Source organism: Oxyura jamaicensis, chromosome 12, assembly GCF_011077185.1.
Source record: "Oxyura jamaicensis isolate SHBP4307 breed ruddy duck chromosome 12, BPBGC_Ojam_1.0, whole genome shotgun sequence".
In the NCBI taxonomy this organism is placed as follows: Eukaryota; Metazoa; Chordata; class Aves; order Anseriformes; family Anatidae; genus Oxyura; species Oxyura jamaicensis.
Window position 1 is genome coordinate 2,170,511 of NC_048904.1, and position 16,990 is coordinate 2,187,500.

The following is a 16,990-nucleotide window of genomic DNA, read 5'->3' on the forward strand; positions in this document are numbered from 1 at the left end:
TATGTGATGATGTCTATGTGATGATGTCTATGTGATGATGTCTATGTCAGGTTCTTCCTTGCCCTTTGACTTGATTTCAGTTTCAGAAGGCAGTTTTGAGAATGACCATGCTCTGCTAAGTTAATTTGTTTTTGCAGCCACGTGGGAAGGGGAAGGCCTAGATTTGCTGCCTCCGCTGTAGCGTAAGGATTGTGCCCTCTTCTGGGGATGCAGCGTGTACCAGCTGAGGTCCTGCAAAGCCAACTCGTGTGTTACGTGTGCACAGCATCCTCCTGCTCTTCTGTTGCAGACAGGGGCACTGTGGGGTGAGTCAGTATGGGTAAAGGGCAGTGGCATCCCACAAGGAGAGCCAGCTTGATGATTTGAAGCTGATGTGTTCCGTGGTTACTCTGAGGCTGGAAGTTTGCATCACCCTTGAGAAACCTGGTGATTAATTAATGTACCTGGCCCTGGGAGAGAGAGAGAGAGGAGAGCTCAGTCAGCACCAACTGCGGTATGAGAGCAGCAGAGAGCCCTTAATCCTCCAGGAGGTTGTCCTGGGGGAGAGCTGTGTGTCAGGAGCCAGCAGCTTTGTTCCTGCTTCCCCCTTTCTGCCTCTAGTAGCAGGCTTTGCAGCTGCACGCGGAGGTAACCAGCACTCTAATTAAACATTCAGGTTTTCCAGAAAGCTTTGTTATAGTTGGAGGAGGATGCATAAGAAGTACAGCTGCAGAATGATTTAATGATGGCTCAGTAATTCCTAGGATATCAAGTTAAGTGAAGCTCATGAATAAACATAAGTAGAGAAAAAAATCAGTTTTGCTTTTTTCTTCTCTAATTTTCTACTTCAGATCTCTCTCCACCCAGCACCCGGGCTTTCACACATCCCATTGCTGGTGAAGTAACGCTGCCTGATGCATGACTTGTGCTGTTTTATTTAGTCTAGCTTTGGCTCTGGAGTGTGATGTGGCTTCCTTTGGGAGTCTGCTGTGGAGTTTAACAGATCTCACTTATTAGCACACAATTATGGGATGGTTTAAAGTCACAGGAGTGCCTTACTGGGATTGCTAGGGATCTGTTATCAAAATGAAAATGAACGAGGGGAGCTTATTAATTTTGATAGCATCTCAGAAAATGTCAGGAGCTGCGAGAGCTGAGGCATGTTTGCCTTGATGGTTACAAAAAAAGAAATGACAAAAGTGGGACTGAGGGGCTGTCACGCTCTGCAGCCCGCTACCCGAGCCTTCAACTGAGCAGTCGACTGCCTGGGAGCAATGGAGCAATGCTTCTGAGATGGCGAATGCTCCTTCATATCACCTTATTCAGATATTTTTCACTAAGAGTAATAAATGCTCATTAATAATCCCCCCCCAAATGCCTTTCTCCATCTGTCCTGCTTCCTGAGAACCTGCTGTGTAAAATAATAGTAATCATCAAGTCCCCCGTGGCCCCGTGCAGCCACTGACGTGTTCTCCTTCTGCCTGTTTCACTGGAGTTTCGCTTCAGATTTCATAGTACAGATTGTGTTGGAAAATTTGACTTGCAGTCCTGCAAGTCAGGCCTTTGGGTACGATTATCTCCATGTACGTTCTGAAAAAAAGATTTTGCTTGGCCTTGAAGAGGATGTGAAGTTATTATCTCCACTTCCTGATGTGACACTAGGGAGCGTGGCCAAAATAATGGTTTGTTTTTTTTTTTGTCTGCCTCCTGACTTGTTCTGTCAGTGGGTTTAGAGCAGGTTAGTGAAAGGGGGCTTTGTATTTGGGGGTTTCTGTTAGTTTGCTAATTCCGTGGTACTTCTGAAGCCCGTAGATAAATCCACACGAGTTACCCAGTACGCAGAGCTGTGTGGGTCGGTGGGTTAGTCATAACACTGGTTAAGAAGAATCAGAACTTTCTCCTCACCATTCTTTTGGAATATGCTAAGTAAAATAAGATCTCCTAGCACAGGTTAACTTTTCCACATTGTTTTCAGCACTTTTGAGTAGGGAGTTGTCTGTAATCTTTGGGGACGTTCTGTGTTCTTTGTAGCAGTGGCTGTTGACGGGGGACTTGTGTTTTTAAAGCGTAGCCATATTCTGATCTTAACCTAGCCATATCCCAACTTTCCTGCACGATTTGCTGAGAGCCTCTTGCAACAGAGATGCGAACTGAACACAGTCACGTACAACCAACAGTTGCTGCAGGCTACTGCCCAAATTTTCTCTCATTGAGCCTCTGAGGTTTCTTTTTCTGTTTTATTTTTCCTTTAAATTTTCACCTCAGATTTGCTTCTCATGATAGCCGAATCAGCCTTCACGCCTGTGTGCCAAGTCCCCATCCAGGCAGGGCACTGCCTGCTGTGTGTGAAGCCTGAGGGAGGAACTGGGGTGGCTGAGCCATCACGTGTTGTCCTGTGTTTGTCTTCTGCCTCCACTGGCATGGCCGAAATGACTGGGAGTCAACGGCGGAGGTTAATAAATAAATCGCGGTTGTGCTGGTTGAAGAGCAGCCTTGTGGTGTGCCTGGAGGACAGGGAGCCTGCAGTGCGTGTCCCGGGGAGCAGCAGGCGAGGCTGATACCCAGGTTAGCCCGATGCCATCGCTCCTGCCCCTCAGGCAGCCGAGCTCTGCGGGAGGCCGGCAGTGCCCTGGCTGACTGCTCCCAGCGCCGCGCTCGGCAGGCAGCGGGCAGGGCCGGGGGCAGGCGCGCAGGAAGCAGCGATGTGCTTGTGGCCGCTCTGTTGCGTAGGTCGGCTTGGCGTCTGCTGTCACCCAGTTTGTGTCTGAGATTGTGGCGTTTGCCTATTTGCAGGTGTAAATGTACTCCCCCCTAGGTGAGAATCTGCCCTTCATGGTGCCGGTTGTTTCCAGGCTGGCGTTTCCTTTTTCCTTAAAACGTTTTATGGACAGACACAGCTGAAAACGGGCTGTTGGACCTCCATACAGAAGTGAAAGAGCATCACGCAGCTGCTACTTCAAGCACTGGAGTAAACTTCCTGTGTCACAAAATAAACACCAACTGCTTCCCTTTTCTCATCTTGCTTTTCTTTCCACTGACTCTGCTGCTTTAAAAAGGTTCTGCAGTACTGTCACGGCTGCCAGCTGTGGCTGTGGAGAAGAGCTGTAACAGGCTGTGGCTGTGCCCACCCGTCATGGTGGGCAAAGCAGGAGTGAGACACGTTTACAAAGAATAAAACAGCTTAAAATCCGTATAAGGTGGGAGACTGAATATTTTGTTTCTGTATCATTTATATGCCTTACACATGGCAAATATATATATATATATATATATATATATTTTTTTCTGCAGGGCTCTGTGAGTAAAGTTAAGTACACCTTGCTGGTCCCAGCAGCGGCCATTCGGTTCCTGTGCGGTTTGTGCTTTAAGTTTGTGTGTTCAGTCCTGATGTAATTCATCTGCCTGGGCAGTGCTCTCTGCTGGCTGGCTGCTCTGAGCAGGCTAAAGATGGTGATGGCCTCAGATACTCACCTGTTCTAAACTGATGCAAAATCAAAAATGCAGTGAGGTCTCGTTGCTATCGGCTTGCTTCAGCATTAGTGGGGCTCCCTGCTTACCCCTTCTCTGAGGTGGGCTCTGCCAGTTTTTGTTACCTGTCTTCTTCCTGATGATCTTCTCCTCCCGTCTACCTTTGTTGCCAACATCATCCGGCTGAAGCCTGCTCCCTTCCCTCAGGTAGGGTTCCTTTGCCTTCTCTCAGACTGTGCAGCTGCGTGCGTAGATGTGAACGGAATTAAATAAGGCTGTTACCTAAGGAATATCATCTGTGTTTGAATTTGCACGCTTTTTAATTTCCATTTAGAAACATAGACCATGAAATATCTTGTCCGTGGTACTCTGACATACGGCTCAGGCTTTGCTAAGACTGCCCTTCCACGGCACAAAATGCAGAAGGGTCAGAGGACCAGGCTGTCTCACACCATTCACTGCATCAGCTATTTTAAAGAAAGCGTTATGTCCATTGAAAGGTGAATAAGGTGCGGATTAGTCTGAAAAACACGCCTGTCTCTGCGCCTGGCAGAAGCAGCAGCTGAAGATGATCTCTCTTTAAAACGTCTTGCTCAGCTCAAGCTCGTGTTGTGTTCAGCCGCCGGTTGGTATTTCAGCAGATGTCAGCAAGTTTTTTGGAAGTATAAACCGAGTTGCAGATGGTGAAGGTCAGGAGGTTAAAAAGGGCCTGTGCTATGTAAAGATTTACTTTTGAGAACAAATGTATTTGGCTGAAAATAATTATTTTCCAAATTCTGTATTCAAACAAATCAAAGGATGTTCTCGGTGGCTGGCATGCCAGCCTGCTGACATCAGTGCCTTTCATTCAGGCGCCCCGTTCTACTCGCAACAAAACTGGCAGAGAAATGCCTTCTCAGCGAGAGATCTGTGTACTTACTGGCATCCTAATGGCCAGCAGCGTCTTTCATTATGAACCGTAATATGTCGTGCTTCCCCATAGCAGCTTCAAAGCATTGTTGTGCTGTGATTTTTTTCCTCCCCACATGTTAATATATAGCACATGAGTGAGTGGAGCAGGATGTCGTGTAGCACGTTAGAATAGCTTAGAAGAATATTCAGGTTTGCTCGAAATAATTAGAGGAGTGAGGCAGGCGGAGCACATGTCCCCAGGTCTGTGTGTGGGAAGAGGAGGTAGGAAGAGGAGGAGTGCCTTGAAGGAAGGAGCCTGGGTCTGGGTTGCTGGGATTTATGGCGAGCTTCGCTTTAAGGTCTTCCCCTTGCACTGCAGTTTGCCTAAATGTGTGTGGGGGGTTTCCCTTTTATTTTCTTTTCTTTTCAGCTTTGTTTATAATTACAAGATGGCAGCGAAGCAGCTTAAAGAGGGCATTTCACTGACATTTTCTAACAGCTTGCTGGTGGCCAGTAGTGTGTGTGCAACGTGCTAGCACGCACCCGGAGATAGGTGTCCAGGATAGAAATCCCTGCTGCTGCTGAGGGGCCCAGGTGCTTCCTGAGCCAGAAGCAGTGCTTTGTTCTTGATTGCCTTCAGCTGGACTCTTACTCCCTGGACGTGTCCCGTCCTTGCACAAGCCTGAGCCAACCTTTACCGGCTGCTGTGTCGTGTGCGGAAGGGCTGCTGGTGCTCTGCTCAGGGAGGCAGCTCTTGGTCTGAAGCAACACCTTGGTCATTTTCTTTGATACACTTTAGTTTTTCTGTGAAAGCAATGGTGAATAATTGCAGCAGGCTGGTGCTCTCTGTTCCATTAACCGCTTATACGCCTCTCTAGCCTCCATTACAGTCTTTTTTTTTTTTCTTTTTTTTTTCCAGCTCCAGCCCATTAAAATTCCCCTACACTTGCTTGACCGTGCTGCCACTCTCCAATGTTTGCATTCCTGAACACAAACCAACCAGCCCTGAGTTTTGGAACCTACTTTCACTTTGATTATAATATAAGCCCAGAGTTTGAAGTCTAGACCCTTAAAGGTGTCTTGAGTTTGTCAGAAAGTTGCAGCCTGTGCCATACCAATTCACGTACTTTTAAGCCCTTAGAAAGCTGGGAACCTATGGAGCCTGTGTAGCTTTTGGCTAACCTGTGAATAAAGGTGATGCTTCGTTACTGGTTCAGAACTCCAGGCTTTTGAATTAGTCCTTTCTTATTTTATTTTTATAACGGGCATAATGAAAGACTTCGCTGGGTGATTTTGGTTATGTTGCTGGCATTCTTTCCAGGAAATTGGTGGGTGTTTAAAGCTGCACAAAGCTGTTAGAGATATTCCACAGAGAGTAATGCTGCACTGACTGGGGAGTGAAATCTCTGGCCAAACAGGCCTCTTCTAATTTCTGTGGGTTTTTTTGGTCACAGGACCTGAATTAAAAATGGAGACCTGCTGATTTACAATCTAGTGCCTTAGTTATCAAACAGATCAGCTATACTTCTAAATTTAGGTGGTATTTCTGGTTCTTTATAGAAAACCATAAAGAATTAAAATGATATCCTGACCAGCTGTTAAGTACATTACTAATTGCACTTTCAGAAAATTGCTTCAGAAATGTCTCTAGAGCAAACTGATCCTTTGGTGAGAAATGCGGAGCGGTTCTGAAATGTATTAACCCCATTTCACTTCAGGCTTCTGTATTGGCAGGGAATTTGGCCCTCTGAGAAAATGGAAAGGGGAAGAGTTGGTGAAAGTTAGGTTCGTAGGAGGAGATGGATTGTCTTATTTGTAACTTTTTTTTTTTCAGTGTACAGAGCCCCAAAAGCTATTCAACATTGCAAATGAACTGCTCCATACAGAAGAAGCGTATGTGAAAAGACTCCATCTGTTGGACCAGGTAACTCAATTTGGAATGAACTATGCTTTGTCTTCAGTTCAGCCTCTGACGTAAAGCTGGAGAGTGTGAAAACGTTACTTGGTGATGGGAGATGGAGTTGGCTTGCCAGGGTGCATGCTGTGGGGCCTGGAGGTGAGATTTTGGCCATTGGTTCTCTGAGCTGGAGCTGGTTAGGAAAAGAGGAATGGGAAAGCAGCAACCCATGATACAGACATTATAAGCATTTGATTCCCCTCTGCATATGTGGAGAGGAAATCATAGGGACACTCAAGGCACCAAAAATGATGAAATCTATGACTGCTCTGCAGAGGGCAATAGACTGGATTTGTCCTAAAATCAGGCAACAAGGGTCAGCCCCATGCTCAGAGTGATTTTCATTTTTCTCCATTGTGATTTGTAATTGTTTTCTGTCATGTTTACACATGAAGATGAAGTAAAACTAGGATGATGAATCCAAACCTCTTCCCACATAAAATGTTTTGGTGAGTCTACATGGTTCAGGCATTTCTATCTTTATAATGTCTATGTTATGTATTATATAAAGAAAAACATTCATGACTATTCAGGAAAGAAGTAACAATGAGGATGAGTAACATTGTTAAGAAAGAAGGAAAGGAAATTGGCACCTTGGTAGAAATCTTGTTAGAAGCTGTAATGTCCAAAGAGCCCTCTGCCCTCCAGCACTAGGACCTCTGTGGAAAACTTTCCCATGTTTGCTTTAGATGAGCAAAGGCTGTTTCAAGACCCTAAAAAACTAGGGAGTGTCTTTCACTTTTGTTCAGTGTAATTTTTCCTGCAGAGAAACAAAACAAACATGTTTTATTTTGCTTGATGTAAAAAGCAGTAAGAGCTCTTTGGGCACTGGTTGTTCTTTGCCATTTAGCTCCCAGTTACACCAGCTCTCCTCTTCTCGGTAGTTTTAATCTGTTTGATTTACAAATCCCTCAGACTTCTCTAATGGAGGAGTAAGCCTATAACCATAACTCTAACCCCATCTGACAATGGGTTTATGTTTGTAAACCCCCTGAAAATACTCGGTGCTGTGATCCCCAAGGACTGAGTACCTGGAGTCAAAAACTGTAGGTCTGTTCTGAGGCAGTCAGCTTTGTAACGCTGCAACTTTATGCCGGGGTGTGTAGGATTTTATAACTAATGTTGGTACTCTCTTGTCTCGCACAGGTTTTTTGCACTAAGTTGTCAGAAGCAGGTATTTCATCTGAAGTGATAACAGGCATCTTTTCAAATATTTCTTCTATCTACTGTTTCCATGGACAATTTCTTCTTCCTGAGCTCAAAACAAGAATTACACAAGAATGGTGGGTAACTGTCGTTCCAGATGTTTTTAAAGTATGTTTTCAAGAAACTATAGTGACTCTAAAGCCTAATCATATTCCAGAGTTTTTAATGGCTTAATGCAGTAGTTCAGATGTCATTTAATACATTGCCATGGAATCTTGTAAGTCTGACTCTCTCCTGTAATCTTCCTGAATATAGGAATAACCTGGCCACTCAACATTTCTAGAGTACTTGGTGAGATTTTTTTTGGTCCAAAGTACGACTGGAGCTGTTTCTCTTAGGTCACTTCCACTATTCTGGTTTCATAGTACTATGGAACTGTAGTACTAGGAAAGAAACAAACTGCTTATTTTGGCCCAGTGGATGAAGAATTAAAAAAAAAAAAAAAGTTTTCTTTCCAAAGAAGGAAAATGCATCACCGTGTCACAGTCTAGACTTTACAGTGCTGGAGACTTCATGAGACACATCTATTTTGTATTTAAATTCATTTTGTTATGGTTCTATAAAATTTAATGTTACAAAATTAGCGTTATAGCAGCCAATCAAAGGAAAATCCAGGCAGATAAGATAGATGACTTGCTGTCTATAAATCAGTTTATGTCTGTAGTGCACTCGTTTCTGTTGCTGTTTTGCACCACAACACTGAACAAGTTTTTACCCAAGCATTTGTTGGTCTTCTGTTCTATGAGATATATGTACAGTGTAACCAGTAGTATCTGTTAAGTTCTTTAGGAAAATAGTATTTTTATTTCAGTGAGTACTGCTGGTCACATACCACTTAAAATTTGGAAACTGTGTGAAGTTGTAAGTGAGGCTGAAATGCAGTGCTAGGCAGAACGGTTAATTGTAGGGCAGATGTAGGAACCCACTTGGGAGGATGCACTGGCTGCAAAGAGTGTCCTGCAGTGTAAAGTGCTGATGGTGCTGATGCTGCACCTTATTTAATGTTAAAGTCAACAGAGTTAACCTTTGCAACTGCCCTGAGTGATGAAGGTGAGATCAGAGCTCACATTTCCCTTGGGAGGGTCCAGTCTTCTTTACATAGGTCAGCAATGTCCAGAAGCAATAAAAAACGACCCAGCACCTTTGCACCTGACATATGTCTACAGGAACAGCTGTAATAAAGGGGAAGGAAAACTGGAGAGACTGGAAGTCAGAGGAGGACATGAACTTTTTGCATGGCTGAAGGGATCTCGTGTAAACAGACTGCAAGGCCGGAGTTCAGTGTGAGAGAGAAGCTGGGGAAAATTGAAAGAAATCTTAGACTGACACTGTCAACAGGACTGAAACGTGAGAAAATTAGACGTGCAGTTTTTACACAACTAGCTCCCGGAGGAGTGCTGCTGCTCAGTGACCCAGAGGGAACAAACCCAGTTGGGGTCACCTGAGGCCTCACACGAGAGCCTCTCGGGCTCGGTGCCACAGGGGGGATGCCCCTGCCAGGTGAAGAGCTGTGGGGCAACTCTGGCATTGTCCACAGCCTGGCTGGCTGTGCCTGCCTCTGAATTTGGAAGAGACAAAGATGTACAGCTACCTCTGCAAAAAGTAGAGCATGACCCACAATGTTTTTTTCTGGACAGAGTTGGATGTTTCTTTAATAATGTGTAGTCAGTTTGGATCTGAGCTTCACGTAAGAGTGACAGTGGGAACCGAACCATCATCCTTAGCACATCTAGATTAATGTTTAAGTTTTCATCTAGTGTACCAAATAGATTGCTTTAAACTTAACCTAAAGTAGCTCAATTGCATGCATGTGTAATTGTGGAAGACAATTGTTAAAGTGTAATTGCGTTTACTCTCTTAAAATAGTATTGATCTCTACAGATTTCTGTACTTACCCTTCTCTGTCCATCAGGAATGTGAACCCACGGCTAGGAGATATCCTACAGAAGCTGGCTCCTTTTCTGAAGATGTATGGAGAGTATGTAAAGAACTTCGACAGGGCAATGGACATGGTGAACACGTGTATGCAGAGGTCATCTCCTTTCAAAGATGTTGTTCAAAATATACAGGTATGTTGTTAATTGGCTTAATATGGCCTTGAGATCCTCATTTAAATTTATTTCCAGCACACAACATGTCTGTTTTGGTGCAAGATAATATTGCTCTAGAATTACAGAAGAAATACAGTTTTATTGGCAGTCCTTTCTTTTTTTGCTGTGCAACACAGATTTTTCACATAGGTAGCTTTTCTCCCATTCATGTATTTAAGAGGAGAGATGGAAGTTACAGGATGAAACCGTGCTGTTTGCATGGCAATCCTGACTACGTTCAGCTTACTCAGAAGTCCTTAATGTGTTCACTTTTTATGTTTTGGAATTAGGAGGATGGGATGAGTTCTCTTCTAGGGGGAGATATATGGATAGCTTCGTTGTACGTTGTATTTTATGTTGATATTTATGTAGCAGAAGGAAGAAATATCAATGCTTATGGCACAGTTCTTCTGGGGCACTGCTGCCTTTCCCCAGTGAGCCTCCCTACCTTGTGTGCTCCTTTGTGTAGGGCACCCTCTTGCTCTGATACTCGACGTATCCATTTGTAAACTCTTCTTAATTTTGTTTCCTTCTTACCAAGTTGAAGTGTCGCTTTTTAGCAAGTTCATTTCCTTTCTGAGCTTGGTGTTTCACTTCAGGCAGGTCACCAGCAGCACCCCGCTCAGGAAGCTGTTTGGGTTTCCCTCAGCTCTTGCTCTGCTGTTTCTGAGGCTTGTGAAGGGGCTCGCAGCGCTAGAGAACCACAGCTCTGCTGGGGGATGCTTAGCATCGTCTTTCACACATTCGTTCTCATTATATAAAAGCTGTGTGGGGAGGGGGAAGAGCTCTGCTTACGCCGGTGTGTCCGTAAAACCTCTGTCCCCTTTGCATCCCGGGCCAGCTGTAGGAGGATGCAGCAGGCTGCAGGCATCCCTCCACAGGTGCTGGGAAAGTGCACACCAGCCTCTGGGGGAGGCAAAGGCAGCAGGGAGAGGGTTAAGCTGAGCCGGGAGTGCAGCTGTGCCCTAAATGGGAGCTTGTCGGCTGGCCAGCTGTCAGGAATCAAGTAATCCCCCTGGCAAGCTGGGAGAGGAGAGGCCCTATGCGGAGGGTCAGGGCTGCCGGCTGACTCAGACAGAAGCTCTGTCTTGGAGGAGTAGAGGGAAGGCAGCAGGAACTGGGAAAGTTCTTCTTCTACCAGACTCTCACTGTACGTGGCCTTTTCTTAACCTTTTTCTGTCTAAATCCAGCCTGCTCTCATGGAGGCTCTGTGCAAAGTGAGTCTGCTGGCTGGAATTTGAGACCCGGCAGAGCTGGGCCCCCGGGGGCTCCCGCTTCCCTGCGAGGGGCTCCCGGCCCCTGCTCACCTCCCTGCTGCCCCTGCTCAGCTGTGTCGCCTGTCTGTGAGGACTTCGCTGGGTTCCCAGCACGCTCAGCATGCCCTGACCCACGCCAAGAAGGGGCATAGAGGCACAGCTGGGCTCCACAGGGAATCGGGCCTCTTTTATAGCAAGTGCTGTAAGAATTCCTGCTTCCTGTGCACACGGGCAGTTCACTGTCTTGAGTTCTGCATCAAACTGCTGACATGCCTTTCTGAAGTGTAATTGGGTTTGTAACCGTTCTTCCTGCAGCACAGAGATCTGCCCTCCCCAAAATTCTTCTGTCTCTACACCACTCGCCACCAGCCTGCCAACACAAATGATTCGTGTTAGCTGTCAGGCTGTGAAACACATCGGCAGCTGGCCAAGCCCATGCACATTTCTCGAGCAGAGCTGTGGCAGGTAGTGTTAGAGCAGGCTGTGCTTGGAGGGTTTGCAATTCTGGAGCCCACTGATGACAGGATTTCACTGTAGATTATTCTAGCAGTAGCATCACAGCACCTTCTGCTTCTGGCATGACCACGGTGCATCCAGCAAAGACTTGACCCAAAGCACTCAGTGTACTTATCCAACCTGTCTCTGTGCTATCAAAAACTACAGGTCCTTTTACAGGCAAAAGTTGTCCTTTTTTCTCCCCTCTGTCCCAGCCACTCTGGGAACTTCTGTAGCCTGTGTTTATAAAACCAGAGCACATATTTGCAGTCTATCAAAAGGTGTGGGTGGGCATAAACTAAACTTTAGCCTGGTGTTCTGCTTGTATTATACGCAAATAATTAAACAGTTACATTTAGATTTCAGTGGAACTGCTATAGGTTTTTCTGTCTGTCCCTGGCACAGGACCACTACCGCAGGGTTCATACAACCCTGACTGCTGGCAGGGTATCCAGGATTACATTCAGTGGCTCCTCTCCTGACCTTCAGCTTTACTTTTCAAAATACCAGTTGCAGCCTGTTGTGATCCTGCAGGAATACACTGTCTACCCAAGCTGTTAATGGAGTAGTTAGACAGGCTAAGGCGTTAACAGTTATTAATTATGCTAACCTAGAGAAAACAAAACCAGAAATCCCACAGAACTTGGAAGTGAATGACTGTGACTTGTCAAGTGTACTTTAGCTGCCCTTGAAGATAAACGTTCTTTCTGTTTACTTCTCATCCACCAACCAGCACAAAAACTTGATAGCTGGTAAGTTTATTAGGAGTTTTCTTTTCTAAGTTCTCTAGTTACCCCATCAGCAAAGTGCTCTTTTAATATATATTTATGTTTCAGATTCTCAGTGAATTAATTAAACACAGAAAAGCATTTATCTTTTCTCTAGTAAAGTCATCTGAATTGTAATGTGAACTCTGTAAAGTTTTGAAAATCACGTAATGTGAAAGTTCCCCTGTTTGGGTTGGTTTATTTTGTGATTGTTGACTTTTTACAGAGGATCCACTTGATGTATTAGTCCAACTGACATGAGCCTGGAATGGCCTTCTTCCTTTTCTTCCCTATTATTGCTCAGTGTTAGGGTTCATCATACTGCAGTAATGAAAAGACAATGGAGATAATTATAGTAAGTGGATTTAGGAATATAAACCAAGGGCTAATATGCAGTAGTGCAGTTCTGTGTCTCAGTGCTTTCTGGAATTTCTGATTCTTTCCTTCCCCGTTGTATTTCTGGGAAACATTGTGCTGTAAAACTCTGAAAGATAAATTCACTTAATTTCCTCTAAACAGAAACGCTGTTCACTCTGCTACACAGTGACAAGATATGTTTTTAAAGCCCATTTACATCTTTCTGGAAGGATGCTTAATATTTTTCTATCAGACGGTCATCTTGTTATCTCCAGGCTTTGCTTCAAGAATCAGGCAAGTCAGCAGCGTATCTTGGGCTGTGATAGTCATGTGGAAGACTACAAATACCTGAAACAAGCACCTTCCTCCAAGAAAAGAGTACTGAGATTAGCGTGGTAGATGAGGGGTTGCTTACACTGGAACAGACCAAGATGTGGCTTCAGTAAGCTGACTTAAAAATAATGCAGTGGAGACGATTGCGTGTGTATGTATTTGGGGTTAAGATGCTGATGAGGGATTCAGGAATGAGATTGTATCACTCACAAACTTCCTGTCTGCTTTAAAACAAGTTAGTTATATTTGCTGTGTTTCTCATTTCTCCTCCCCGTCCTTATAAATAGAAACATTGCTTTACTTCCTAGGGCTTCTGTGACAATAAGCACACTGCAACACTCAGTACCATTTCAAGCAGAGTAATTGAGTAATTATTGTGTAACATTTAATGGAATCAGTCTCAAACCAACCCCCTTTCTTGGTCAAGTAAAATGAGAGAATTTGCAGTAGGTACTTCAAAGGTGAGCAGTTTATCTGCTGCTTGTACAGTAAGTTCTAGCAAGCAGTGTATCCCTGTGGGGTTTCTGATTTTATTTAATCGGGGGGTAGGGGGAGTGCTACTTAGAGCTTTTTTGATCATGTGAAGAAACACAAAATATAAGATACTGTTGTCTATCTGCAGAAAATGTCAGAGATAAGGAGCAAAGGTTCACACTTGTCAGCTCTGATAGCTTGGGAAATTTTCTTGTGCTTCTCTAACTATACATGAATGGCCATTTCTCCTTGCTGTTTAACAGCAAAAATGGGACCAAAACCAAAGCCTTCTATGGTTGTTTTCTCTATGTTACAGAAACAGGAGGTGTGTGGAAACCTTACGTTGCAGCATCACATGCTTGAACCCGTGCAAAGGATTCCCCGTTATGAACTTCTCCTGAAGGACTATTTAAAGAAACTTCCAGAAGAATCTCCAGACAGGAAAGATGCTGAAAGTACATGTAAACTCCTCTCTGTCTAATGAACACAGTAAAATCTCGGAGAATTTTTTCCTTCACATGTTCAGATACTTTCAACTAGGGCTACGGTAGTAATGGAGAATTGAATTAATCAAATGATTGGCCAGCTTAGTACAAAGCGGTTTGGGGTGCTCATGGAGTAAAGAAAGGAGCTGATAGGTCAGCTCTGGGAGTGAAGACAGCTTTAGCAAGCAGACAGTGACAAGGTATTGAAGCTGCTAACGGTAGAACATCTGGAATTTTTATTTAATCCATTGTATGCCCAAAGACAAATACAGGAGGACGTCCATGGAATAGCTGGAGGAGGAAAATATGAATGGTCTTAAATGTATGTGCTTCCTAGGAAGGCAGGTTAGGCTCTGTTAACCCAGAATAACAAGAGAAATGGATTTCTTTTGGCATCCAGGAGTTCTTGATCCTGTCAGGAAACGTATAAAGCACAGTTCACATTTACCATAAGCACACAGGCCCTGTTTTAGGAAAACATTCTTAAAATATGCTTCAGAAGACTTAAGTGTGACTACCGTTAACTTTAAGAGCTACACTGATTCCTAGAAGGTAAATCTTTTGTCACACATGTGCTTCCAGGAAAGAAAGATCAAATAATTAGATGCACGCGGACCAGCTGAAAATGCAGAAGTATGTAACTACTTATAAGCCTTCCTTTTCATTTATGGAAGGACAAAATGGAAGGCCTGCAATTTTGCAGGAAAAATGCTAAGCAGGAAGATGAAAAAAACAATGCTATTAACAGATGCAGTCTGGAGAAGTTGTAACTTGCTACTTTTTTCTTTTTTTTTTTTTTTTTTTCACAGAATCTCTGGAGCTCATATCTACAGCAGCAAACCATTCAAATGCAGCAATCAGAAAGATGGTGAGTAGAAATTGAGTGATGGAAGCATAATCTGATGGAAATACTTGCTCAAACTGATCGTTCTCCATTGCCACAGGCATAGTAAAGTAAGACTGGAGAGAATTTTCAAATACGATGTGACAGGGTTTAAACAGTAGTTGAATATCTGAGTTCTCTTTATCATAAATGATCTTGTTGTGGTTACCATGGTTTGTTCATCCCAAATTTCACCTTCCTGCTTCTTAAGGGAACATCCATCCTCCACTGAAGAAGGAGACCTTCATAAAATCATTACTTGTTTTTCAGTGAAAAATGTTTCAATTCCATCTATTCATAAGGATAGATTTTTGTGCTTACAGATTTTCATGCTGTTTTTAATTCAAGTCCTTTCCAGACTGGAGGTTGTTTTGGTTGAATTTTGCCGTGTTTTAAATGCACAGAGAGACTAGTGTGTGTCAGTAGCTTTGGTAAACTTTACTTATAAAGTTGGGCAGCCTAAGATAGCGGAGATTGTGACACTTCGCTTTAAAACACAAGGTCTGAACTTTTTTTTTCTTGTTTTATTGGGGCCTTTAATGCTGAATGTTAGGGATGTTTTACTTACAGGACTGAAGGTGCACTACCATCAAAGTAAAAGGACTTCATAGTTACGAATGTTATCCCTTTTGTAGACACAAGTGCCCTGGGAGCTATAGTTCTAAAACACCACTTAACGCTCACTAATCACTCGTGGGTTACAAGGTTTACATCCCGTGCCATATCAGACCCTTTCTTCCTTGTTCTGTCCTCTCAAAACATTGTTTTTTATCAAGAATCTCTGTAAGAAAGGAAAAAAAAAAAAAAAAAAAAAAAAAAAACTAAAAACCAGAAGGAGGTTCTTTCCTATATTTTTGCCTTCACTTCAGTTTGCTTGCATATACTGCTTCTTCTTTCCCCCATCTTCCCATTCACCTCTTTTTTCTCTTTAAGCCTTATTTTAGAAGCCCGGTGTTATGAGTCATGCTAGATGTCAGGGCTGTGGAGGCAGCAGGGCACAGCTCTGCCCAGACGAGAGGAAGTCACTGGGTGCCCGTCTGGGGCTGGCGCTCCCTGAGCCACCAGGAGCCCGCCTTTCCTGTGGCTGCTGCTGGGAAGTAACCAGCTGATGTCTGTTTTCACTACGTCTCAGTGAAAACCAGTTTCGACACCATCTATTTCTATTTGAGTCGAGCATGTTCTCTTGATGAAGATAAATGTCAGTGGAAACTTTTCTGGTTTGGGGCCTCGAATGACAACTCAACAAGTAGCAGCTATTTTGCTGGGACCTTTGTACAGCAGCTTCACAGGCAGCAGTTAGATGAAGTCACCAGGCAGTTGCTTTCTGTGTTGGATGCTCTTCTAGTAATATGCCAAAACAAAACAAAAAACTATTAGGAAAAGCTGCTATAATAATTTTCTACGCTCTGCTTACTGACAATGAGAACCTAGAGTCTTGTTGCGTTGATTCTCCTGTAATTAATAGGTTTTGCCTGAGCAGAAGCTCCAAAGGTAATGATCCAAGTAAGAATTTCAGGTTTGACCTCGTGGTTTTCCAGCTCCAGTACACACATCCCACTTTGTTTGCTGTCCCCAGCAGAAGGTGCCCGGGCGTGCTGGGAGGCTGGGGAGGGCGGTGGGCTGCTGGGAGCAATGCAGGGTGAGAGCAGCCCCAGCTGCGGAGCGCGTCCTGCACACACACCTCTGCAGAGCCCCATGGGACAGTGGGAACAGCTGCGTGAGGTCAGAGCCAAACTGAAAGAAAAGCAAGTGCTGTAGCAAAATCTTGGAAAGCTAGCAGAGGTTTGAATTAATGTTGGCTGCTTCCTTGTTTTGTGTCAGTGTGAGAAGTAAACCACGTTTCCAAAAGTGACTTTTCAAAATATCTTTTCCTAGATGTGCAGGTATCCCTAAGGCTTTGGACCTGTCCCTAGTATCCTAGTTTCTCCCCCCAAAAAGGTAGTTTGATAAGTTCAAATTTTCTTTGAATTAGTGGAGTCTCTGGATCATCTTCCAGTTTGTTGGAAAAATTGTACTGGCTCTGGGGATTGAGATGACTTCCTTGTTTGTTTTGTGTCTAGCTCCACCCCACTTCCATTTTGTTTGGCAGTGCATTTATTGTAAGGGTTTTGTTTGTTTAGTTGGTTTTGTTGGTTTGCTTTGGTCAGATTAATTGATTAGCATAGAACCTAGCATGATGTACATTGATGGAGAAATAAATCAAATGGAGGTAAGTAAGGTGTATGAAAACCTGAAACTGCAGGAATCTGAAGATGGATTGAGGTGTTTACAGATATGTTTGGTCATGTTTTCCAAATGTACTTGCATAGATCTCTGTCCTCACTTTCTGACTATTTGCTTGCAGTGCCA

General features: G+C 44.0%; 1 protein-coding gene across 11 annotated transcripts in view; it reads left to right on the forward strand.

Moving 5' to 3' along the window:
* Positions 1 to 16,990, forward strand: part of FGD3 (FYVE, RhoGEF and PH domain containing 3) — a 112,673-nt gene that overhangs the window by 68,317 nt on the left and 27,366 nt on the right. For all 11 annotated transcript variants that reach the window (XM_035337605.1, XM_035337613.1, XM_035337606.1 and 8 more), the window contains 5 exons: positions 6,173 to 6,262; positions 7,442 to 7,578; positions 9,414 to 9,570; positions 13,590 to 13,728; positions 14,568 to 14,626. In XM_035337605.1, the coding sequence (XP_035193496.1) occupies positions 6,173 to 6,262; positions 7,442 to 7,578; positions 9,414 to 9,570; positions 13,590 to 13,728; positions 14,568 to 14,626 (582 nt within the window). The remainder of the gene's footprint in view (positions 1 to 6,172; positions 6,263 to 7,441; positions 7,579 to 9,413; positions 9,571 to 13,589; positions 13,729 to 14,567; positions 14,627 to 16,990) is intronic.